Consider the following 13,324-nt stretch of genomic DNA (forward strand, 5'->3'; position numbering starts at 1 on the left):
AGACTGTGCCCAACTCAGCATGAGGAGCTTACGGACTTGGCACTATTGTTTCTCAACAACAGGGAGTATTAAATCAGAAACAAAATGGAAGTGGGAGGGAGAGGGGAGAGGATGAGGAGGCACGGAGGGTACAGTGCCCGTTATATATTCAAGTGAACTAGTCAGTAAAGGAGGAAGCTAAACTTCAGAGCCATTTTGCAATTTTTAGAAAGGTCTTTATTGTCCCAATTATATTTCTATACACCAAGAAAAGGTAATTAGTCTGATAATAAGATAGATTATTTGTAGTATTTTTAAACAATAAATGCTTTAATGAGTATTTTAGACCACTCACGATCTGCTTGTCCTAATTATTTGTCATTTAATTGCCATACTTGGGGCTTTGCGCAAGAAGGGAGAAAAGGAAGGAAAGAAGGAAGGAAAGAAAGGGGAAGGAAGGAAGGAGGGGAAGAAAGAAGGAGAGCTACACACCCTATCTGAAGCAAGTGGTTGAAAGTTTTAAAATTCAATAAAGTATTATGTTATCCATAACACTGATAAGGATCTGTGCTAATAAGGATTTTCTCGACTTTTAAAAATTAGATATTTTTTAATGAGTTGTAGGTTTTTTGAAACTTAGCCATGTAACAAACAGCTGGTTACAGTTTCTTTTCTGTATTCATTGTTTCATGAGGCCACAATCCATGTAAATTGATTTTAAATCAATGCATTGGCTGTATAAATGACTATTAACTTTAGGAATTATTTTTATAAAAAGAAACCAAAAATAAATCTTAGAATAAAGCTTTAACAGCCTACTTAGTCATCACAGTTATTCTAGTACTACATGCTGAGAAGAAAGATTATAAATATGAAGCACTATAGGTTTTCTTCTTTTTTGCAGTCTTTTGTAGAAGACAAAAATGACACCATCATACAGTTACCTAAAAGATTTGACAGGTATTGATTTAAAGCACGATATATCAAGTGGTACTGTAAAAAGGATTTCATGGTCATAAATTTTAATGTCTTCCAATTTTGCACCCTCTCAGTAACTTGTCAATAACAGCTCTTCTGTATAAAATATTTGCTTTGCTCCCACATGGCATTAAAGTCTGATGTTCAGTTGTTGGGATATATAAGATTTGACGAAAGATAACTTCACATATGGAGGTTCATAAATTTCTAAAACCTAACACATATCTTAAAATTAGCCTCAGTACCAAAATATGGCTACTTAAAAGCCATCATTAGTTTCACAGCATTGTAAATAGTTTATGTTTGCTTCTCAATTTATAGTGTCTGTACCAAGAAGTTCCCATGAAATCTGGCTTTTTACACATTAGTGTAAATTATGTACATAAATTATAAAATTCAGGACTAACGATTAGTACAAAATGACTACCAGAACTGACATCCTTTATTAATAATATTGTAACAACTGTTAGATTGCTTAAATATAATTTCAATATCTACTATTGAAAAAAGTCTCATTTGTCATCATTGATGTTATTTGTTCCCAGAAATTATTCCTCAAATAATTTAAAGCATCTTTATTTATATAAGATTTTAATGTTTTATTAGTATGCTGACAGATAATGAAATAGCAACATGAGGATGTTTTAATTATGCTACTGTAAAGAAAAGATATTGTTATATTTATTTACTTAAACTCTTTTTCATGAAATAGTAAAAAAATTTTTTTAGAAACATTGTTCTTTTTTCTATTTGACAGAATATAATGACAGTAACAGGAATGCACCTTTAATAAAACATCAAGGATATAATTTGTACTGGCTATATGTTAAAGCAGCTATTTCAAAAGCAAAGCAAATTGATATGCCAACAAATATACTTAGCAGAGTAAATTATCATTAAGTGTACTTTCATTTTTAAAGAACCAAATATGTCTGTAATTTTATCATATAATAAAATATAATCTCATCATTATTATAACATTAAAGTATGTTGCATTTTATCAATGACCTGATTAGATTCCACTCTTCCCTGATTGTTAAATTGTTTTTTTAATGACTACATGATTTCATAGAATCCTGTGACTCTTATCTTTGTATAATGTTTTAATTTAAGATTCCTTTTTAAAGCTTTTTTAAAACCGTTACTACAGAAATAAGATTTCTTCTGGGGTGTCTAAGCGTCTGTATAAAGGAGAAATATCCAATCTTCATTCCATAAGCAAAAAGGGAAAATCTGAGGGGGGTTTTTTTGGTTAGGGAAACTTTATGTAATTTTTTATTTAAACATTTTTAAATGGAGTAATCTAGAGATCACAGTGTTCAAATCTGCCTTCTGTTTTACTATACTGAATAAAATTTTTTCATTGAAATCCAATTTTCTATTAGTGGTTAGAAGGGATACACTAAGTTCATCTGCAAGAAAGAAAATTGAATGTATTATTGTAAGACACTATTGATATTAATATAGTTGTAATGTCTGCTTCTGTAAGCTTTATGAAAACCAACAGATCACTTTTAAAAGAAATCATGGAAGATGGGGTAATGGTACAGAATAAGCAAAAGACAACTTGCAGAATTGGAAAGAATTAACATGTAATTTTTTTCTACTTTAACTCAAAATAATCACTTTAATTTGCAGACATTATCCTTTTAAAGTTCCAGCCAAGCAGTTATTCAACGAGCTGCCTGGTCAATCCACCTGTAACTAAAAATGAGAGATTATCTGCTCTGAGATGGCATTTCTATAGGATCGGAAACACAATTACTCCCATTGTTGTATTTGTTCTTATGGGGTATTCTGGAAAAGCCTGCCTGATTGTGTTATTTTCTTTTTAAAAAGTTCTAAAAATAATTAGTTATTTTACATACAGACTGTAAGGCATTCAGGAGACTGGCGTGGTTGAGACATTTTGTTTGAACATGTGTTTGTTGTTTTGTGTTTCCGGTGTTATTAATCTTTCTGTAGGTAAGCAGGTGATACACCCTAACCAAATTGCAGTGGTCCAGGAGCAGTTTTCTCCTTCCCCTGAAAAACTTAAGTGGGCTGAAGAACTGATTGCTGCCTTTAAAGAACATCAACAGTTAGGAAAGGTAAATGTTTTGTTAATGCCTTGAAACATTGGTGAATCTGGCGTTTAAGATACTGTGGGGAAGAATGAAAAAATAGATACTGTTTGAGTGGTTTTTAAAAACTTGTATTTTGAGGAGGAGGATATGTGTGGGCTTAGGGGGGACAACATTTATCACTGAGAAATTCACTTAAGGTAAATTTGCCCTTCCACGTTCCTAAATATTTCACTCACTGGATCTCAAGTTTCTCATTTTATTCTTTTCATAAACTATATTGGCAGCCTTTGAGAAAACAGAAGTCTGTTTAGTTTTACTCTACAGACCCGATGCAGCATTCATATGAAAATAATTTTAGATCAGAATGAGAGCAAGTTGTAATGAAATAAACACAGTTTGATCAAATGGCTCTTTTGGAGAGAAGAAATAAATTTCAAGTTATTTTAATTTGGGGAGAAAAAAGTACAAAAATCTCCGGTTTAGTCATTTAAGAGTGGGAGGTTGTATATGTGTTAGTACCAATTTCTGGACCTGAGATTTGGATAGAATAGAAAGCAAATTAACACTGGAGTATGGTTGTTCCTAATTTAGTGCATCATTGAGCCTCGCGTTTCCTGCTCTGTGGGTTTCTGCTATGTAAATATTGCAGTGGTGATGCACAATCTGTCTCCACTTTGTGCCAGTAACACTTAAATTAGGTGTCGCCTGAAGGAAGATTTTATGCTAGTTGCAGCATTGTCAGTTAATTATCTTAAAGGTTATTTGCAATAATACCGTTTGCCTCTTTTTAAGAGGATGGGGGGAAAGTTGCATTTATAAATCCATCCTGGAGGTTATATCTAAACCTGGCCTTGTTACTTACATAAGGAGTGAAGTTTTGATGCCTGTAATGCAAAAGTACTTAGGGGAGAAAGAATGTTGAAACATTATGAAGGTTCTAAATGTTAAACAGTACCCCCTACAAAAAAAAAAGAACAAAATTGGTTTTCAGTGGTGAACCGGTGACATCAGTGTGAGAAGTGTGGCTTACACTTTTCACTGGCAGTAAAAGCACCTAAAAATCCCAGGACTTTCGAAAGTAGGTAACAATATTAAGTGGGTCACTCCCTCCCTCTCATTACCTGCCTTCAGCTCCAACCATGCTCGCATGCTCACCCTCACACACATTCAGGCTCATCTTTGCACAAACTTGCACTTAAAATCAAAAGACGGAATGTATGACACTGGAGACATCCCATTTGGACTATACCAGTTTCAGGATAAACAGCAACCTTTCGTTTCAAATCAGTAGTGACCATCAAAAAAAACATATTGCAGTGCATAAAAAGATTTTTTCAGTTGACATTATGTTTTATGTCCATTTCTATATCTTGATCCCAAAATCCAGATCCTCCATCAATAAATATAGGTATTTATCTAGAGAGAAGAGCCATATACTTTTACATTTAGACATGCAAATAACTCCATCCACTCCCCTCTCCTGCATGCTTGCCTGTGCAGACACTCACTAAATGTTCTGTACCTCCGTGTGTGCCTTATGCCAGCTAAGGATATGTACCTGATAATACTTCCTACTGAAGTAAACTGAGGCAGGATGGGGACCATCAAAACGGCAGACCAAGTAGAGTTCCAGTCTGGGCTAAAACTGCCTTCTTGAACTATCTACACTGGGTTTCACATTGGATAAAATCAAAGGGCGCCACTGGCATTATAAGCAGCTAGAGGTATGGAAGAAGTTACCTAAGTTTCAGTAGCCAGCAAAGAAAATTCAAACTAGAAACACACTCTTTTACCAGCATTTAAGTTCTTGAATGAGGGAAAAACAGCACTTTTCCATTATATCTTGAAAGTGCTATTCCCAGGGAAAATTGCCCTAAAGTGTCCTTGCCTTTTGATGATGGCAACTTAGATGTTAAATTCTGAACTTTTTTTTTTTTTTTAAATAAGAAATGCCCTCTTGTTGGGACATATGCTTTCACAACAGTGTGGTAGAATAGCTTTTCTTAACACAGAACCATAGAAATTAGAGCAGAAGGGAGACTAACTATTAGGTCATTTCTTCCCTGCCCCATTCGTGTAGGTTTGTTTCCTACAGCAAATTCTCCTGGTGCTTTGTCCAGCAAGGTTTAAATGATTCAAGTAATGGGGCTTCCAGTGGGGACATATGGTTATTTTATCCAGTCCGCATGTTTCTTTCACCTTGCCTATAAATTGGCTGGTCACAAAAATTGGGTCTGCAGGTAGGTGACTCTGGGTCTTGAGGGGTCTTGGGGTTTAAATAATGTAGGTTCTGTTTTTAAAGATTTAGTATAAATAGGTCGCTCAGTTGTATAAAATATTGCTTCCAACAAACATCTAATCTGTTTTATTTCAAATGTGACTCACTGATGAAAACATAAACCCTCGGATACTTTGTCCAGAGCACAGGTGACTCTCTCGACAATGGGAAACTGATGGTTTGTGTCCTAGTGAGATACTTATAAATTTCTAAAAGACCTTTTTTCGCCCTCTGATGAAAATTTCATTCAAGTAATGCTTTCAAGCAGAAATGACCCAAGAAGGCAAAATTATGTATCATTGTTTTTCTCTACTTCCTGCTCCCATCTTAAATTATATTCTGCCCTAAGATGAAAGGTATAGCTGAAGTTCACAGTTAGTGCTGGGTCATTAGTATTTTCTATAGTGATAATAATATTATTATTCAAAAATTAAAGTTCTACCTTTTTTTTCCTGTCCCCTCCAAATAACAAACTTCATGAGAATACTTAGATCACAAGTAGATAAATTATTGGGGTTTAGTCTTTAGTATCACGGGAATTTTTTTTGTTCTATATTAATTAAAAGTTCTAAGGAAATAAAGTTTGATGCCCTTAGTCTAATGTTGGCTAAAAAATACTTTACATTAAAAAATAATAAAAAATAACTATCTGCTCATATAATCAGTCTCTGTTTGGCAGGTAATGATACTTGTGACTGCTTTGTTTCAGGAAACTAAAGATATTTATTTTCAGGCTAAAAAATTTTGTCTGGCATGACAGTCCCCATCATAAGAATTAGGGCTATAGATTGATATTAGGGACTCATTAAAATCTGTTGGAAAAAGTTTAAACATTCCACATGCTCTGTGCTCCTATTTTAATTCCCATAAGCTAAAATATTTCTACTTTAGCTGACACCAGTTGTGAGGTATATATCCACACTATTAATCACACTTGATTTTTTCTTTCATCCTTCCAGAAAAATATAATTTGAGATACAACCTGTATGTCATTAACTATTTTAGTCTCAAATTATTTGGTGAAATATTTTAGCCAGGATAAATCACTCCCATGTGATTTGTTTTAAATTTGTAAAGTATTTTCTTAAAAGTTAATTTCATTTTTGATGTCATTTTTTCGTAATAACAATGATTCCAATATTTGAAAATTCTCCATTCAGAACTGAATTTAGCATTGTTCATTTTAAAATATGATTTTAACACTTGTTATCAACTAAGAACTGTATCTAGTATGAAATTGGATAATTGAAATCATCCCAAGCAAATAATTAGTTAATATTAGATGATATCAATAGAAACTGTAATTTGTATATAAGTAAATACATATACATATTTATACTATATATATATTCATATATGTATGCTACTGAGTATTTTTTCACATCTATATTATAAACTCAGTGCTAAATTCATCACTTCTTAGGCAAAAATGACAGCTAAAGGAAATAGTCGGTTGCTTTTTTAAAATGATTGACAATCCAAGGAAATCCTACATTAAGAATTTACCATTTCTTTTCAAATGGTGGCTCAAACAGAAAAATATGAAAAAATAGCAAAAGGTATTAAGAATAGCAACATGTATTACATGAGATCGATCTTTAAAGGTACTTTGCTAAAATATTCATATTTCTGCAGTGTCTGACTACCAATATGAAGCTTTGCTTCATTTTCAGTATTCTAAGCACTCTATTCATAGTAAATCTGTAAATGCTTTATTTGGTTTTGGAAGGATTTTGTTTAAATTTTTCAATATTTTTTGTTCATTATAGATTCGCAAGCTGGGTAAAAACCAAGGAAGGGAAAGTGTCCACCTTTAAAATGTAGGTTCCACTAGTAATTATAAGGTCAAAAGTAAGGTCACTAGCTGACATAACAACTATAAACAACACACATAACTGATACATCCTAACTTCACTCAAGAGAGAGCAATAATGCAGATTAACATGTTTACATTAATAACCAAATCCTCTATAGGAATATAAATTGGGAACTTATATCTTAATAAAGAAAGAAAAAAGAAAGAGGTTTTTTCCCTCATGTAAGTCTTTTCGTCTAGAAAATTACAAAGAATAATTCCCCCTCCCCAATATTGAAAGCAAATTATTTTCATAGGTATCTGACTACGGCTCAGACACCTTTCGTTTGTGTTTCCAAATGCAGGGCTTTACAAAAGAAATACTGTTTGGTCCAGATGGCCTTCTAGAAGGCTCCCTGAGAGAACTCAGAAGTCTCTCTAGCCAAAAATATTGTTTCCGCTTATTCAAGTGCCAGAAATCCCACTGCCACTCTTTCACGCAGATCAAATAAACCATCCAAAGATTTGGTTGTTGTCTTTGTCAAAGGAAGGGGTTGATTCCACTAATAGACAACAGTGTGCCCTCCCACACTCATGCATCCCACTGCCCACAGCCTTGCCCCCTTTATTTGTAAGCAGAAATGCTAAAATCAGAACTGAGTGATTGCCAGTGAAAATGAAAGAGGAAGGGACATCACTCTATTTTTAAGATGCTTAGTTATTGCATTTCTCCATTTATTTCCTTGTTCATTGAAAATCTTTAGAACTATATCGCATAATTTTGACTTTAAAAAGTCAAGTTCTTAGAAAATTTGAGAGTCTGCCAATGGTGACTTTAAGGTTGATTTGATTAACAACAAATTGCAGATTTCTAAACGTTTAAAGCAAGGCAGTACAGTTTTACTGCTGATCATATCCTATTTCACATAGGCTTAGTGGCAAGTGGCTGATTTAGTGTTAGGATAAGAGATTTTGTATGTAGGTTAAGTCTGATAATTTTTAAAGTTGTTTGTTTCATCCTTAATTTATAACACATTCTGAAGAATATTTTAATCAAAATACTTCTGGTTTATATGGTTCAGAATTTTTTTCTTGCTCAATTAAAATTTTAAAAAATGTAATTCTGTTAGATGAAATCTCAGAAATATTCTAGTTAAATCCCTTCAGTTTACAACTTATAAAATACACTGAGACCCAACTTGGGTTTGGAAGTTACCCAAGGTCACTCACAGCCAAGGTGGTTATAGAGACCTGACCAGAATTTGGGGCTCACTTTGTAAATAAAGATAAGAACATAGCTTAAATCTGGTTTCAATTCGGTCACAATGAATCTGCACACTAATGACCAAAACTAGATAGAGCTTTAAAAGTATTGTCACAAACAAAATGTGAATTTCATTAGTTCAGATTAGAATCTTTTTCTTAGTCATGCACTTTTTTTTTTTTTGCATGAGCAGAAACTGATGAGGAAGGAAAGAACAGAGAGTATCCCTGTACCTTCCCAAACTTCCTAGCTATTATTCCCCACATCGCTCCCTCCTTCTCAATTCTGAACCCTGCGCTTGTCCACTGCCCTGCCCCAGAAAGACTTCTTGGCTCTGATCACTGCAAACCTCATTCTGTTTTATTAGTCATTCAGTCTCCTAAGGTATGTTGGAAACTCTCAGAGCAAGACCGGGAGCCTTTGGCAAAGAGGCCATATCTGGCCCCAAGCTCAGTTTCATCTCACTCAAAGGACAAGTTCCCAAAGTCCTGCTTTCAGTTACACCTGTGGTTGCAAAAACACACCATGCCTTTCAGTGCCTTTAATAGCAAGAGCCAAATAAGGGCCATGAAAGGACAGTTTTACTCCTTGGACATCTTTCTCTCTTTTCCTCTTACGGTATTTATCCCTCTTAGGATGTGTGGGTCTGCATGTGTGTTTCTGTATATGTCCTTCCTGTTCCTTCCCCGTTCCTCTTTCCATGGATTCTTTTTTGTTTCCTCTTTTTCTTTATATCTCTCTTCCTTTCTCACCACATCACCTCCACACCCTGCCACTACCCCATGCCTTCTCTCCTTCAGCTGATTATAATAGAGAAGTTCAGAACATTCTTTTAATATTTTGTGGTACTTATTAAAGAATTTTGTAATTCTTTTTACATTAAAAGCAGCCAAATGGAGCTTTTACTTTACTAAGAAATATAAATCAAGAGTTTCTAGAATTCTCTTTTTTTTTCATTTTAGGTTAGTGGACCTCAATGAAAAAAAAAGTGGGGGAATTTTCCACCACTACCCCAGAGAGTAAAGAATTCTTTCTATCACAGATCTCCCTGCAGCATCTTGGATGGAAATAGGTACACAATATACATTTAGTAAATACTGTTTAGCTAACTGGTTTCTAAATTTCTGACAGTGCTAAAAAGAAATTATTCATTTTACTTTTTAACAATATATATGGTACTGACCTTTTTTCCCTTCTAGAAAAGTTGAAAGAAAATTTTTCACCAATTATTTCATCAGTTATTGTTCATCAGTTGTATTTTAGTAAATGTTTAAAGTTTAAAGTGCCTTCTAGTTAATGTTAGTTCATTTAGATATATTTTCCAAAGAATAATGCTACAGCATTTAAAATAGAAGTTTAATATTATTGGTCTTAGCTGCAAGCTGCTATAAAAAGGCCCTCATTTTCTACTTTTCTTATAGGCAATATCAGCTTAAATTTGACATAAAATATTCTGAATTAAATGCAAGTATTTACACATTTATCTCAGGATTAAAAATAAAATATTTTCCAAGATTTCTAGTTTCAGAAAAAATCTGAGAGGTGATAGTTGCAGAACTCTATGTAATTAGTAAAAGTCAATAAATTATACACTTAACAATGGGTGAAGTTTATGGTATGCAAATTATACCTCAATAAAGCTATTAAAAAACAGAAAATTAAGCACAACGTCAAATGTGCTAGCATATGTGGAAACCCCTTTAGATTGCAATATGCTTATAAATCCAATTGTTTCACCTCGGTAGGTAGCTTTCCATGTGGCATACTTGGCCTGATTTTTCCAGATTTCCTTCTCAAAAGATATTTAAAATAAAGACTTGTCTATTCCTGTCTCATCATTTTGCCTGAATATTTTAAAAGATAAATCCTGTTGCCTGCATTTAGTGGGTTCTGAGAAGAATTTTAAAAACAGAAGGCACCTTTGGTCTCCCTATCCGTTTGTGAAGTAAGGATGCTCTGGTCCACTGAGACCCTCCATCTGGGCAAGTAGACAACTCAGGACTGGTCACATATTAAGATAATTGACCTAAACATTCACCTCAGCTCTCCTCCCTACTGTTCAGCCACCTCCATCTTCCCTGCCAAATTCATCTTCCAAATCTTCTATTTATTCTTCTTTACTCCTCCAGCTTCGTAAAACTATTGGTAAAGTCCCAAATTAATCTTACCAGTGTCCAACACATGAGTGTTTCTATTTCCTGTGTAGGGCTAAAGCTAAATAATTTCGTGCTTCCTTTTTAAAAAGCAAGATGTTAATGATGTCCCTTCATTTTACATCCACTCAGGTCCCACGTTCCAAAGAATTTCCTCTTTTTATAAACGTGTCAGGCCATTTGTCTTCACTAGTAGTCTTCCTTTTCCTTCTCACCGTCTGCTGAAAACTGTCCTGTTTCACCACTGCCTCCGGCATAGCTGTGCTCCCAACTGCTGGTCACCTGCATCTGATTCGTATCTCCTCCGGCTGATAAGTTTTTAAATTCTTTTAAATGGATTTAAGAGAATTAAATACAGAGGGGCCGCTTGGACAGGTGATTCCCCACATCCTCTCAGGCAGCACTGACCTGGCAGCTGGAACTGCACTGGGGGGCATACAGGACCCTCCATCCCATTCTCCATGGAGGGTTCTGTGCTCTTTTTTCAAGCCAGAGAGCCACAGGGGAAAGACAGGGGGAGGGATAAGGAGGGAGCTTCTCCAGACTTTTCCACCTTTCAGAACTTGGAAAATAAATCCAACAGGCTGCCCAGGATGCAGGATACCCAGCACCCGACACCCCCTCAGAGGCTGTGCTCTGAGGCAGGGGCTGAAGGGATCCTGTTGAAGCAGTTCAGTAGGCCTGAACTGTCACTATATTCCCCAGTCAGGCACAAAACAAACCCCCTTCAAATATTTCAGCTGTTACATTCTTATGAATCATTTAAAGGGTCTCCCCATCTAAGGCCATGGAATATCACCTGTGAGAATTTCAGTGCTAGTAGTAAGGACAGATTAGCCAAATGTGAATTGCCCATGTTGAAAGACTTCAGTTGAGCTTTTAGAAATTTCAAGTAGAGATATATTAAGATCTGTAAATTCTCTGGTCATAGAGTGAATGATTATTGAATTTTAATTCAAAATATTAAAATACCTATCAAATTATCACTACAATTTAAAGTGTTAAAAAAAGAAAAACATGTTCTCTATTCCCTAAGTCCTCAATAGTATTCTTTTACTCTCGATGGCAGTTTTAAAAGATGATTTATCCATAAAACAAAGGGTTACTGATATTCAGAAGCACATACAAAGATCAAACGTCACCTCCTTTAATCCTTCTTAAAAATGCTTTGGGTTTTTTGAGGACTTAAAATGTCATTCACATTTTTATTAGTGAATTTTTTCTCACTGAAAATATCCTTTGGTATTTCTGCCATCATAATAATTATAGTAAAAGCTTCCAAGTGGAAACTCAGGATGGAAGCACGTTGCATTTCAGTTATTCCCAAGTCAGTTATTAAAATTGCATTTTCACATACTTGCTTATCTGGGCCTTACCTATATGTCATTAATTTTTTCAGCCTCATTCTAAGTAATAATATCTCTGGGGGCTTCCCTGGTGGCACAGTGGTTGAGAGTCCGCCTGCCGATGCAGGGGACGCGGGTTCGTGCCCCGGTCCGGGAAGATCCCACATGCCACGGAGCGGCTGGGCCCGTGAGCCATGGCCGCTGAGCCTGCGCGTCCGTCCGGAGCCTGTGCTCCGCAACGGGAGAGGCCACAACAGTGAGAGGCCTGCGTACCGCAAAAAAAAAAACCTCTGAAATAACAGTTTAGATATGCTAGTTATTTTTTATAAATCACATCAAAATAAATTTTTAAATATAGTATATGTAAAATAATGTATATTAAAATTTTTTGATATTAATTTTTTCTATAATCATCTTATGTACCATGGTTACCAGACATGCTTTGAGGTATACTGATTAGTGGGAAGAGTTTGAGATTTGGGGTGAAAAACCGAAGATTCTAGTCCTATCCTACTCATAAGTTGCTTTAAAAAGATGAACTAATAACTGAACTACAATTTTTCTATCTGTAAATCAGATTGTTGGATCCCCAGACTACTCTAGAACAGAGAAAAAATTACCCAGAATAAAGGAAAGGAAACAAGTGGTTCAATTTCCTCCCCTCAGGGTCCAGGGCCCCCTTGGGTCCCCCAGGGCAGGGAGCAAGAACAGAGGGAGCCCTGTGGGTCCCAGTCTGGCTGCATCAAGCAGGGACTGAGTCCTGTGTGCTTTGTCGTGAGGAAAGTCTGTTGTCCCTCTTCCAGATTGCTCTCATTGAGGCTAGATTAGTCTCCCTTTCCTCAGGCCCTAGAGAAACCCCTTCATCAACAGACAGATCCAGTAACTCGTACTGTGATCCTTCATTTTGCTTATCTGTTGAGTCACTGATGACCAGAAGTACAGGGGGCTCTTGTCGAACACAGAAGGCCAACCCCACTTGCACATATGGATACACTGCTCTTTTTCCCCTGCCCCTCTCTTGACCTTCATTTGGCATCTCTAACCTTCTAAAGCTGACTTTAAAAGTACCCGTTCCCTTGGGAATTCCCTGGTGGTCCAGTGGTTAGGACTCCACACTTTCACTCCTGAGGGCCCAGGTTCAGTGTCTGGTTGGGGAACGAAGATCACGCATGCTATGCGGCACAGCTAAATAAATAAATAAAGTACTGTTCCCCAAAGCCCCTCCGAGGCCAAACCACCCCGTTTTGATGGCTCTTTCTCTCTGCAGCTTCTAATTCCTTAAGCCCCACTTACAGATAGACTCGCTTGCACTTTAACCGTTAAGTCATTTGCATGAGTTAACCTGACCCCAGCCCAACATCACATTTGTTTAGGTCAGTCCCTGTGTCCTACTGGAGGCTCAGCAAGTGTTGGCCAACTGACCAGGGAGTATTACCAGACCAGGGAAAGATCAAGTGGCACAGAA

General features: G+C 35.9%; 1 protein-coding gene across 4 annotated transcripts in view; it reads left to right on the forward strand.

The window, feature by feature from the left end:
• Nucleotides 1-13,324, forward strand: part of CLYBL (citramalyl-CoA lyase) — a 269,132-nt gene that overhangs the window by 220,880 nt on the left and 34,928 nt on the right. For all 4 annotated transcript variants that reach the window (XR_009559759.2, XM_060287910.1, XM_030856820.3 and 1 more), the window contains exon 7: nucleotides 2,923-3,047. Coding sequence is in view for 3 of the 4 variants with exons in the window: in XM_060287910.1 (XP_060143893.1) it covers nucleotides 2,923-3,047 (125 nt within the window). In the remaining variant the exon portion in view is untranslated. The remainder of the gene's footprint in view (nucleotides 1-2,922; nucleotides 3,048-13,324) is intronic.

This window comes from Globicephala melas, chromosome 18, assembly GCF_963455315.2.
Source record: "Globicephala melas chromosome 18, mGloMel1.2, whole genome shotgun sequence".
In the NCBI taxonomy this organism is placed as follows: domain Eukaryota; kingdom Metazoa; phylum Chordata; class Mammalia; order Artiodactyla; family Delphinidae; genus Globicephala; species Globicephala melas.